The sequence below is a fragment of the Orcinus orca genome, chromosome 20 (genome assembly GCF_937001465.1).
Source record: "Orcinus orca chromosome 20, mOrcOrc1.1, whole genome shotgun sequence".
Classification (NCBI taxonomy): Eukaryota; Metazoa; Chordata; class Mammalia; order Artiodactyla; family Delphinidae; genus Orcinus; species Orcinus orca.
In genome coordinates this window covers 50,226,980-50,238,894 of record NC_064578.1, presented here as the reverse complement: position 1 = coordinate 50,238,894, position 11,915 = coordinate 50,226,980, and the positions used below count along the sequence as shown (strand labels likewise).

General features: G+C 54.7%; 1 protein-coding gene across 6 annotated transcripts in view; it reads left to right on the top strand.

Moving 5' to 3' along the window:
* The window catches only part of STRN4 (striatin 4), a 32,845-nt gene that overhangs the window by 1,350 nt on the left and 19,580 nt on the right, over positions 1-11,915 (top strand). For 4 of the 6 annotated variants that reach the window (XR_004483893.2, XR_001119798.3, XR_001119797.3 and 1 more), the window contains exons 2-6: positions 5,808-5,911; positions 6,411-6,484; positions 7,432-7,510; positions 9,348-9,545; positions 11,548-11,689. Coding sequence is in view for 1 of the 6 variants with exons in the window: in XM_004271131.4 (XP_004271179.1) it covers positions 5,808-5,911; positions 6,411-6,484; positions 7,432-7,510; positions 9,348-9,545; positions 11,548-11,689 (597 nt within the window). In the remaining 5 variants the exon portion in view is untranslated. Of the gene's footprint in view, positions 1-4,975; positions 5,000-5,807; positions 5,912-6,133; positions 6,151-6,410; positions 6,485-7,431; positions 7,511-9,347; positions 9,546-11,547; positions 11,690-11,915 lie in introns of those variants that run through there. The other 2 variants (XR_007474090.1, XR_004483894.2) reach the window with 2 other exon arrangements.

Genomic DNA, 11,915 nt, shown 5'->3' with positions numbered 1-11,915 from the left:
CGGGGGACCTGAGGGATGGCAGGGGGCGCATTTTGTAGAGCAGGAAGGCAGCCAGAGGAAGCATCTCAGAAGGATCCTGGGGGAAGGTGTTTGTGGAAGTTTCTGGGAAAGGACCCTATGGTTTGTCGAGTAGCTTGGGGGAGGGATGTGCCCTCGGATGATGATTGGAAGAGGCTGAGGCTGGACTGGGTTTTGTGACCTTGAGAAGTGTGGGTCGATTGGCAGAGTGTCATGAGCCTGGGTATCAAGAGTTGTGAGGATTTGAAGGGTCCCTGGGCTGGGGCGTTATTAGCAGAAGTCAGTACCTGCTTCTAGCAGCTCGTCTTTCCCCTTCCGATTTGCTATTTCCTATCTAGTTGAGGTGGGGACCCAAGTAAATACCGGCTTAGAATTTTGTCCTTAGGATGAATAAAGAGAGCATCCTGCAATTCTCCCACCCCAATAGGGATCTTAGCTGTGTGGCGGCAGAGGCTTGGGGTTGGGGTGGGAGAGAAATCCTTATGTAAGTACCCCTTGCTTTGGTGTCCCATGGTGTCCCATCTCTACTTACAGAACTCTTCCCCAGGGTACATCTTATTAGATCTTCTCAGTATCCCGTTATGGAGGCAGAGCCAATGGCATTGCCCTCACTTAGCAATCATGATAGCAGCTGCTGTTTGTTGAGCACATATTATGTGCCAGGCACTGTATTAGGCACTTCAGATACATGGTATCATTTAATCCTTGCAACATTCTGGGAGGGTAAGTGATATTATTCCTCCTCCACCACCCCCCCTTTTTTTTTTAATAATCAGAAGAGGAAATGGAGGCATTGAGAAGGTCAGTGATTTATCTAGGGTCACAGCCTGTGGGTGGCAGGGGTGGTCTGTGGGCTTTCAAGCCCATGTATTATACCTCTCTGACGCCCAGGACAGATGAGAAGCCTGTTCCAAGGAAACCCAGTGGCCTCCCCAGGATCATCCGGCGCTTGTAACAGACCAGTGTACCCTACAGCACTCACCACCCCGCTTCCTCATCTTTGAGACAAACAAAAGATGTGTCTGTTCCCGCATTTGGTGGTCCTTCTTGGCGTTTGAGAGGAAGTTGTGGATAGCACCCAGTTAGGCTCTCCTTTGTCTAGGCTCCAGCATTTCTTACTTTGTACCTTTATTTTCTTTTGTTCTGTTACATTAGTAAAAATGCAAAGATCTCAGAAGCGTCAGAGTGTATAGACGTGAATACGCGCGTGCGCGCGCAAGTGAAAAGGGAAAGTCCCCCCCAACTGTTATTGCTATGAAAGTAATTCACCTCTGTGTGTAATATATGAGATCATACTACATGTATCATTCGGTGACTTTTTTATCCCACATATTCATGTGTCTTTGTGTTCCTTTCATATCAGCAGAGAGAGGTCTTATTATTTTTGAAAACTCCATTCCACCGGTGTCTGTACCGTAGCTCATTTAGTTTGAGCCCTTTTGCTGAACTTTTAGGTTGCTTCCCGTTTCTGCCTGTGGGAAATGGCTGCAGTGAATGTCCCTGTGTTCCCCTGTGAGTATACAGCAGAATAGATGGGTGGAATGGTAGAATAGATGTGTTTATAAAGGGGTGATTAGTTGTGCCAAGTCGCCCCACATTTACACTCCCAGCAGCAGCACCCCTTTTTATACACTTCTGCTCGAGCCCTTATCACTTAGGGAGGTGTGACTTCTCCTGTGAGATCCTTTAAGGCCTGTACTGCGTCAGATTTTTCTGATAAACTCTGAATACCTTTTCTCCAAGTAGCTGCGTGCAGCTGCTCCTGGCACAGCACCCACGTGCAGTCAGCATGTGGGGAGCGGCAGAAAAGGCAGCCTCTCGTGAGGTCCTGCCAGGAGGCGCCCGAAGATGAGAGCAAGGAGGTGGCATCGACGTGGTCTGATAGTAAGCAGGACTTTGCCAGGTAGGGGAATTCCCAGAAGGAGGTGGTGTGGTTTCTGCCCTTCAGAAACTTCCAGGCTAATAGAGAAGGCTGGTTTGTGCAGGAGGTTACAGAGAACTGTACACACTGACGCAGTTGAGTCTTTGATTGCGTGGCTCTGCCCACGATCTCTGGTACTTCTGCAAAGGGGAGCAAGCTCTTTGAGGAAGAGAGGAACCTTGGGGGCGGGGCCTGAACTGGACATTCATATAGGAGCAGCTGGTGGAGAAGGTATGGAGCTGGCCCGTCTCTACTGCCAGCCTCACAAAGGGCTCTGGTGGATCCATGGGGACTCAACCCTGCCAGGGGCCCCCAGACCCTGGGGAGGACGAGTGGAGTGCAGGAGATGCAGGGCCAGATGGGACTGAGCTGGGACGGGGAGCGGGCTGGGACAGAAAGGTTGGGGTACAGAGAGTCATCAGCGGCCCCTCGGAGGACTGAGATGCTCAGGCCCCTCCGGAAGCTTTTTCCATGCCGCCTGGGTGGAAAGGGAACAGCCGGAGGAGAGGCGGCGGCCCTGTCTCAGAGTGGCAGTGGGTGGATGTGGTGGGTAGAAAACTTCCAGATCCCAGCCTTACCTGCCAACAGATCAGACAGCCGCGGCTGCTGGTGTTTGCGGGGTGGGAGGGACTGGCCACCAGCACTTCCCTCTCCGTGGTATTCCACCAACTCGGGACACTTCAGCCACATGTTTCTGGTTCTCTTTTTTACCTTCTTTGCCAGAGGAACTGGGAAGAGGCCCACAGAGCAAAGTGAGATTATTTTTGACCGCGGCACATGGCATGCAGGATCTTAGTTCCCTGATCGGTCAGGGATCAAACACGTGTCCCATGCAGTGGAAGCACAGAGTCCTAATCACTGGACAGCCAGGGAAGTCCCCCAGAGTGAGATTCTTGCATCATCATTAGGAGAAGGGAAATCAGGGCTTGCTATGGGGCAAGGGGGGTGCGGGAGGCTGAGCCGGTGTGAGGTCTGACCCTGCTTTCTGCCCCTCGACTCCACTTTCTTCCCCCGCAGGTGAGGGCCACCTCCTTGTTAACTTAAATCCACTCGTTGCCCCCCTGCCTGATCCTAGTCTGGGCCCCTGTCATTTCTCCCTGGGATTCCTGGGATTGCTTCCTTCTGTGACTGGTCTCTCGGCCTTTAGCTTTGCCCTCCCCTCGCCCCCTGCAGCTATCATTTCTCCACATTCTAGCTTGCGGAATTACCTTTGTAAGATGTAAATCTGATTATATCTCTTCTCTGCTTAAAAAACCCTTCCGTAGCTTCCCCTGTGCTCTTAGGATGAATTTCAGACTTGCTCACATGGTCTGCGATCCTTTGTCAGGCCTGCAGGCTTCTCTGATTTTCCTCACTAACCCTTTTACACATTCGGATGCAGGCATACTGGCCTTTGTAGAGTTCCTTAAGCCCACGTTGCCACCCTTATCTCTGGCCTCGGCCAGCTAGATGCTCCAGCCCCTGGCCGACTGCTAATCAGCCTTCAGGTCTTAGCTGAACTGTCACTTCTTCACTCCAGAAGTGGGTTGGGTGTCCCTCCCATAACCGCCTCTGCTCCCTCCCTGGGGTCCTAGTCATATCCTGTGTTAGTTGTGGCTGCTCTTGTCTGTCGCCTGAGCCAGACTGAGGGCTCTGTGGGGACAGGAGGCACTCGTCTTCTCCGTTCCTTCTCCAGCACCTCACATAGAACCTGGCCCATCACAGGCGGTCACCAGTGTCAGATACTGAATGCGTGTGGGCTCAGCAGGCCGCACAGGCACTGGGAAACAGAAGCTCATGGACGGAAGCCCAGAAGGGTGAGGGTACAGGGAGGCCGTGACCCCGGACTTGTATTTGGTGATCGACCTTTTCTTCTCTACCGCTCCCCCACCTTCTAACAACTCATGGACAGAGTAGACCTCAGGGTGACTGAGAAGGTATACAAAGGACAGAAATTCAACCTTCCAAGACATTGATCACGTATGAGTCCGCCTGTCTGGCCTTAGGTGTTTATGTACATATATGTTGATTTAAAGTGTAGAAAGAAAAAAAGTATTGGGGGGAGTCCCTTTCTCTCAATGGACAGGTGAGGTTTCTTTTCCATAGCGTACCTGTGACGTGTATTTATTTGTTCGTTGTTTTTCCCACATCCTCTAAAATATAAACCTCACATTGTTCAGTGCTGTATCCTCTGTCCACAACTGTATCTGATACGTAGTTGGGACTCAATAAACATTTGTGGAGTGAGTAAATGAATGAATGATACTTTTGTCATACACTAGTATACATATATGCCTGTTTATTTCTTCAAAAGGCAGTCTACCATTGCAGTTATGCCTGTGGGGTAAATTCCTTAGAAGTGGAACTGCTAGGACGAAAGGCATGTGCATTTAACACGTTTGTGGATATAGCCAGATTGCCCGCCCGGAAGGGTTTGTCAGTTCATGGCGCCACCAGTGGTGTCTGAGTGTGCCTGTTTCCCTGGCCGCCGGCGCACATTTGGTTCTCTACTAACCTGTGGGAGAGACCTGGTCCCTGGAGCAGGACGGGTGATAGGAGGCCTGTGGGCACAGGGCTGTGCTGTGCTCCAAGTGCTGGGGGCAGATAGGTCAGGGTCCTTTGAGCCCCAAGGCGAGGAAGAGGCGTGTTCATGGGCGTCTGAGAGGCCGCCAACAATGGACAGTCCTTGAACGCGAGGCTTTGGGAACGTTCACCGCCTGGAAAAGGTGTCTGGGGCGACTGGGGGCTTCTGGGGGAGCTGCTGAAGTTCTTCAATAAGCATTTGATGCGTGAGGATTGGCTTCAGGAAGATGCAGCTGCCTGTGGGGCAGGAGGCCTGTAAGCCACAGCCAGCTCTGCCCGATGGGCCTTAGGTCTCAGAGGGATCCTAGCTCTCTCAAAGAACTGGGCCCATTTCAAGACTCCAGAAGAACAGGCAGGGAGAATAAAAATAATAAGAGGTAGGGGCTGGCATTTGTTAGCCTTTCTTCTGTGCCAGGCTTTGGACTGAGAAGAACTTAACACGTGAGGGGAAACAGAGCCTCAGAGAGGGCCAGTGACCTGCCTAAGATCATGCAGCGAGTAAGTGGCCGAGCCAAGCCTGGAGCTCAGGCGGTCCTAGCCTGGAACAGAGGAGCCTTGGGGAGAAGCCAGGGAGGAGCCCTGCGCTCAGGGCTTTGGCACTGGGCTTCCGGAACCTGGTCAGGGGCCAAGATCCCGCCTCGAAGGCCGTTGACCCAGTGTCTCCAAAAGACCTGTTGACAGACCAGAGCAGACTGGGGCAGCCCATGCCAGCAGCCAGTGTGAAGTGGTTGGCAGGGGCCCTGGGTCGTGGCTGTGGCACGTCTCCCTCACCCTGGGCAGACTCCAGTGGAAAGGTTGGTCCCCACCGTGGGGGTCGGGTGGGGAAGCTTTCGCGCTGCAGCGGGAGCTGAGCCGAGCCGCCCACTCTTGTCCCTAAACGCCAGAAGTAGCTTCCCACGCCTCCCAGAGACAGATGCTCTGGTAGGAGTAGTGGCACACCACCTCCACCAGCAACCTTAGGGACAGCACCTGCCTGAGTGGGGAGAGGAGGCGCCCAGGGCTGTTAATACCTCCCTGGCCCACCTCTTCCCCAGAGGTGGGGACCAAGTTAGGCCCAGGCTGTCCCTATTTAATTTCAGGGGTCAAGGGCTTCTCTTCAGTTGTTTCATTGCGGGTGACATGGAGACAGATCCAGCCGCCCTTTCACTGCTCCATGGAACCCTGGCTCAGGGTCTTCACGCCTGAAGAAGTGGCTGCTGTGTGTTGCTGTGGGGGCAGGGCTGGAGCTGATTGTCCCTGAGTGAGTGACACATGTCAGTGAGCCTGAGCCCTGCTGCCTTCCTGTCTCCCTCTCTCCCCACCGCAGGCTCAGGTGGCCTTCCTCCAGGGAGAAAGGAAGGGGCAAGAGAATCTCAAGACAGACCTGGTGCGGCGGATCAAGATGTTAGAATATGCACTGAAGCAGGAAAGGTGAGCCCAGCTGTCCCCCGTCCTGCCTTCAGGGATCAAGCCTTTGGGGTCAAGCGTTCTCTTCCCCATCACCCAGTCCTGCATGGTTCCAGGAGAGGGCGACAGAACAGGAAATAGTGGGTGGGATTCGGGGTAAACAACTGATAACAGTATTCATAATGGTGGTGGCGGCCCGCTGCATGCCAAACACCATATATTCATTGTCTCATTTATCCCTTCCAGTGGCCTAATGGGTACAGGTGAGGCTTCCGGAGGGTGAGGACTTCTTCAAGGACTCTGGAGCTGGGATAGCAACCCAGTTTGCCTGACTCCAAAGAGTGGGCTCTTCACAGTGCCATCCGTGATGCCTCCTCCGCCCGGGCTGCTTCATAATCGGGCAGCTCAGCTTCAGAGGGAGGAGAGCTGATTAGAGAGGATCTGGGATCTGGGATTCCTGAGGTGGGGGCTGGCCCTGTCTACTCTTCCGCGTCTCTCACTGGTTATTCACTTGATCTTTTAGGGCCAAATATCATAAATTGAAATTCGGGACAGACCTGAACCAGGGGGAGAAGAAACCAGAACTGTCGGAACAAGGTACCCACCCCCGATCCTCCCCTCTTGCCCCCTCCCAACAAAACCGAATGTGACAGAGGAAAGCTGAGATGGGCCATGTCTCTCTTACCGTGCTCCACAGAAAGCAGGCTCGGCCGGGGTGGGGAGGGGTTGGGTCTCAGTGTCCCTCCCCCGTAGGCTGCTCTGCCAGGTCCTGTGCTGGGCGCTCGGGGGAGTGGGGACGGGGGTGAAGAAGGCTGGGAGTCTTGCCTGCTGTCCCTGTGTGAGGTAGACAGACACACAAGGCCCGACCATCTGCGCTCCTGGAAGGAGGCATCAGTTCATCGTCAGGGAAGTAGGGAAGGCACTCCAGGTAGAGGGAGGAGTGTAGTGGAGCACGGAGACCTGAAAGAGTGGTGTGTTCACGGGGTCGGGGCCTTCGAGGCCAGGCTGACAGTGATCATTGTTCTTCATGTCAGACTCCTCCGACCAGAGTGTGAGTTCCACCAGGGCAGGGGTTTTTGTCGACTGATGTAGTCCAGGCACCTAGCCGGGCACATAGTAGATGCCCGATAAATATTTGATGAATAAAACAAACATTGTCTCACTTAATCCTCACAACAATCCCAAGAGGTAGGTGCTGAGATTATTAACTTCGTTTCTCAGAAGAGGAAACTGAGGCTCAGGTAAACTAACCTGCTCAAGGCCACACAGCCGGGAAGCGGCAGAGCCAGGCTGGGACGCGGTCGAGTCTGCCCGTTCACTCAGAACTGAGCCCATTTCCCGTGTGGGAAAATAACATAAGCAGAGTCTGAGGATAGTCTGGGAATGGTTGGGGAAGTGACCCAGAGACTAGAGAGGAGGAGCACAGGGGCAGAGGGAGGCTTCAGACGCTCTCAGGAAGGGGCTCCAAGGACGATGGAGGAGGTGATGGGTGTGTGGTGGTGCCCTGACCAAGACAGCCCACCTCCCTTCTCTCCACCCTCCAGTCTCCAATGGCCCGGTGGAGTCGGTCACCCTGGAGAACAGCCCGCTGGTGTGGAAAGAGGGGCGGCAGCTTCTCCGACAGTGAGTGTGTGGAGGGCAGGGTGGAGGCTGGGGGGCGAGAACACATGTTTGGCTTGGGAGATAAGCCCGAAGACTCCACAGTCCTTCCTGTCCCCCTGGGGACCCTGAGCTGTCAGGATCCCTGCTGGCCACAGCTGTCACCCCGTTGGGGAGAGCAAGGGAAGACTCCCTGCAGGAGGCACGTGTGGAAAGCGACCCCAAGTGCCTCTGTGCCTTGGGTAATGTTAAATTGTTTTTTATTAAAGAGATGTGTGTGTTTTAGAAAACTAGGGAAACATAGGGAAACAGAAAGAAAAGGATAAAAATCACTCATAATTCCACCACCCAAGGAATTTCATGCCCCTGTAAACATTTTGGCACATATGTTTTCTCTTCCGTGGATATGTATTTGTGCCTGTGTGTGTGTGTGTGTGTGTGTGTGTGTGTTTTATAAAAGCCGGGGCTCCCCCTTCGCAGTGTTTCATAATGCATTGCTTTTGCTAAGCGTTGTGAACATCTTCCCACTAAATTACTTATGTTGCATCATTTCAAGGCCTGCATAGTAGTCTGTCACGTGGATAATCATGACTTCCTATGGCCAGTCTCTTCTTGTGTATTTCGTTGAAGGTGTTTTTTTCAGTAGACAGTGTGACAAACACCAGGAAGTTATTTGTCCATATCCTTGATTTCCTTAAGCTGAATATCTGGGAGTGCAATTGCTAGCTTAAAGGGTGTGCAAACAGTGACAACAGAAAGATCATCACAGGCGACGCTTGCCAGGGACCTGTTATGAGCCTGACACCGCGCTAAACGCTTTGCACCCAAGGATTCCTCACATAAACCCCCGTGTAGTGCAACTGCTAGCATCCCCCTCATTTTCACAGAGGAAAAAACCAAGGGGCAGAGAGGGTGTCTGTTTATGGAAGGCCGCAGCTAATCAGCGGGGGGTCTGAGTGTGATCTCGGGCAGCCTGTCCCCAGAGCCCAACTCCTTCCGCACCACACTTTCCTGCCCCTCCACTGGTGGGGAGGGGAAGCGTTGGACACACACAGGCACCCGAGATGAGATAGCAGGCCAGACAGCAGGCTGAGGCAGGCACTGTCTGATGTTCCCAAAGGGACAGGGTCAGGCTCAACAGAAGAGGCTCTGGAGGCGCCTCCTGAGGACCAGCATGGGACTCTTTGTCTCCAGTCTTTTGAAGCCACAGATATTTTCAGCTTTTAGACCAGTCCCAGCTGGCTTCAGTTCTCGTAATTGCAGAAGTAATAAATGCTCATTCATAGAAGTGAGTAGAGTAAATGCCAGAAGTTCCTATTAATATCCCCAATCTCGCTCTCCAGAGGTCACTGCTCTTAAGTTTAGTGTGTTTCTCTCTAGGCCTAGCGAGGGGCGTGATAAAATGTGTGTTTGTGTGTGGTCTATACTTATATGCACATTCTTTTTTTCCCACAAACACTTGAATTGTAAGGAACACCTAACTTACAGCTTTTGTTGCACTGTTTATCATGGCCTCTTTCCTTGGCACTCTGCTCTGTTTATCTTGTGCATAGTGTCCCAGCAGTCATTTGCTCCCACAGTCCTCAGCAGCGGACGTGTAGTTTGGCCCCTGCGTTTTGGTTCACCCATATGTGCAGTGTCTCCGCGAGCATCTGTGACAGCACAGTGCCCGTGTAGAAAGGCTTCCACTGGAAATAGTCTCAAAGGGGAAATGGTAAGGTCAGGGGTATGCTTCTTTGAAATTTTGACGTATAGTCTGAAGTTGCTCCTCCAAAAAGCCTGGCCTAATTTGCATCGGCCCCCCGCAGCGTATGAAGAAGCCACAAGGCGCCTGACCCGCCCTGGTTCTGCCTGCCCGCAGGTATCTGGAAGAGGTGGGCTACACTGACACCATCCTGGACATGCGGTCCAAGCGCGTGCGCTCTTTACTGGGCCGCTCGTTGGAGCTCAACGGGGCCATGGAGCCCAGCGAAGGGGGCCCCAGGGCCACGCCGGGCCCCGGGGGACTCAGCGGCGGCGAGTCGCTGCTGGTGAAACAGATCGAGGAGCAGATCAAGAGGTGAGCCCTTGGGTCTGGCGGGTGCATCCCTGTGTGCCTTCTGCATCCTGAGGAAGTCCGCCATGCTCTGGGGGCCGCTTCCTTCCTGGAGTGTATCGTGGGCTCCTCTGTCCCTTCCTTGTGCGGTGTCCAGGCTCTGTCTTGGGTTCCCCTGGGTTCCCCTCCCCTGGCGTTGCCTTGCTGCTGTTGTGCATCACAGCTCCCGCTGGCCCGGCCCCCCCGAGGCTCAGGCCTGAGTGCTCCCCAGGAAACACCGAGCCCCTGCTGAAGGCAGCCCCTGGGCCACATGCCAGGACCGGGGGGTGAGGGGGGCACAACATGCGGTCTCCGCCCCCAGGGAGCTCTCATTCGTTCATTCTCTCATCAGTAATTGTAATTTGTCAAAATAAATAACTTAATGGGTGGTGACGTGAGGTGCTATGTAAAAGGCAGTGAGAAAGAGTGATGGGAGAAGTAGTACTGCTTCGGATGGGGTGACATTTGGGAAGAGAACTGCATGGAGTGGAGGCTAAGCCACCCAAGCAGCTGGAATGAGAATGTTCTAGGCAGAGGGAACAGCAAGTGTAAAGGTGCCGGGATGGGAAGGGCCTGGAATGTTCGGGAGCAGCCGCAGAGGCTGGTGTGGCTGCAGTGGCGTGAGCACGTGGGGGCTGTGGTCTGCGGCGCGCTGAGATCTCAGGAGTCAGATCAGAAGGAGCTTGGAGGCTGGGGTTGTGGGAAGCCAGTGGTTTCGAGCAGGGGTGTGACATCATCTGATATACTTGGTCTGCTTGGAGACGGAGAGGCTGACGGAGGGTCGGGCTGGGAGCCGGCAGGCCGGGTAGGAGATTCCTGCAGATGTCCAGGTAAGAAATGATGGACATCAGTAGTGGAGGGGTGAGAAGGGGTCCGCTTCTCGGTGGGTTTTTAGGCTGAGCCGACACTATTTAAAGGACTGCCTGTGGGGGGAGAGGAAAAGAAATTAGGGGTGACTGAAGGGTGTGGTCTGAGAGCTGGGAGCAGTGCTGACCCAGATGGAGGAGACAAAGGGTGGGAGGGCTTCAAGGGGGCCGTTCAGGACGAGTGGAGTTTGAGGTGCCTGTTTGACCCCCAGCACGAGGGGTGGGGGCGCTTGACTCCTAAACGTACCTCCAGTTCACCAGCACACGGGTGGGTTTGGAAGCCACGGGACTCGGCGGTCACTGAGGCAGAGGGTGTCGATGGTGCCGAGAGGAGGTCCGAGGACCGAGCCCTGGGGGCGGTCCAGCAGAGGAGGCCAGGCCGAGGCAGCTAGTGAGCGGGAGGAGAGCCTGGGTGCAGCGTCCCGGCGGAGTGGCAGCCATCCTCCCGGGCAGTTGACAAGAACTCTCTGGGGCATCAGTCCAGTGGCAGAAAAGGAGGCTGTTGGCATTTATCTGAACTTCAAATTCTACCCTCCTTTCTGCCCTGGAGTCAGGTTTGGAAAATAACCTCCTTCACTAAAACTTGTCATCCCGACGGAGCCGTTAAACAGCGGGCCGGGGTGGACAGGGGAGCGCCATCTGTCAGTGGGGAGAGTGCAGGCTGTGAGGGGCCCGAGTGGCCGTGGAGTGGCCGGTTCCTTTTTCTTGCTGGGTCTGTCCCCGCCACTCACCTGCTCTGTGCTCGCCGTTGGAGCGGCCGTGGGAACGGGAGCTGCTGAGTCAGTGGCGCTTGGTTGTCCAGCTCTCCTTCTGACTCAGCATATGCCAGGGCCGTGCCGTCAGGGTTGGGGGCTAGTCTGGGACTCAGGGAGGGTCAGAGCTCAGTGCGGGGTTGGGCCTGGTCTGTGGTCCCAGTGAGGGTTCCAGCTGGGGTGTGTCAGGCAGAGGCTGGGCTTGAAGCCCTGCGTGTGATCCGAGTCAAGGTTCCTCTGGGGTCAGGGTGGGCTTGGCACTCCTGAGAGCTGGGTCCAGGCTCTGGCCCCCGAGCCTCGGCGCTCTCCCATCTGAGCTTTGTCGCCTGGCAAGACTAATGCCCCCTCTGCCCCCCCTGTCGTGGGCAGGAATGCGGCCGGCAAAGACGGCAAAGAGCGCTTGGGTGGCTCAGTGCTGGAGCAGATTCCCTTCCTGCAGAGCTGCGAGGATGAGGACAGCGATGAGGACGATGAGCTGGACAGCGTGCAGCACAAGAAGCAGCGCGTGAAGGTGAGCACGGGAGCTCAAGGGGTGCCCCTCCCCCTTTCTGCAAGGGGGCCCTTGCTGTGTGTGCAGAGCAGAGCGCCTCTGTGAGTGCTCTGGGGCTGCCTCTGAGGACTGGTCTGTGTCCTGATCATGTCGCTTCCCTGGGTCCCCATCTCCTGTCCCGCCGTGCCATTGCCTCAGGTACCTTGGGAGGTGCCTAGGTCTGTTCTATCAGGGCCGGCCCCTTCTC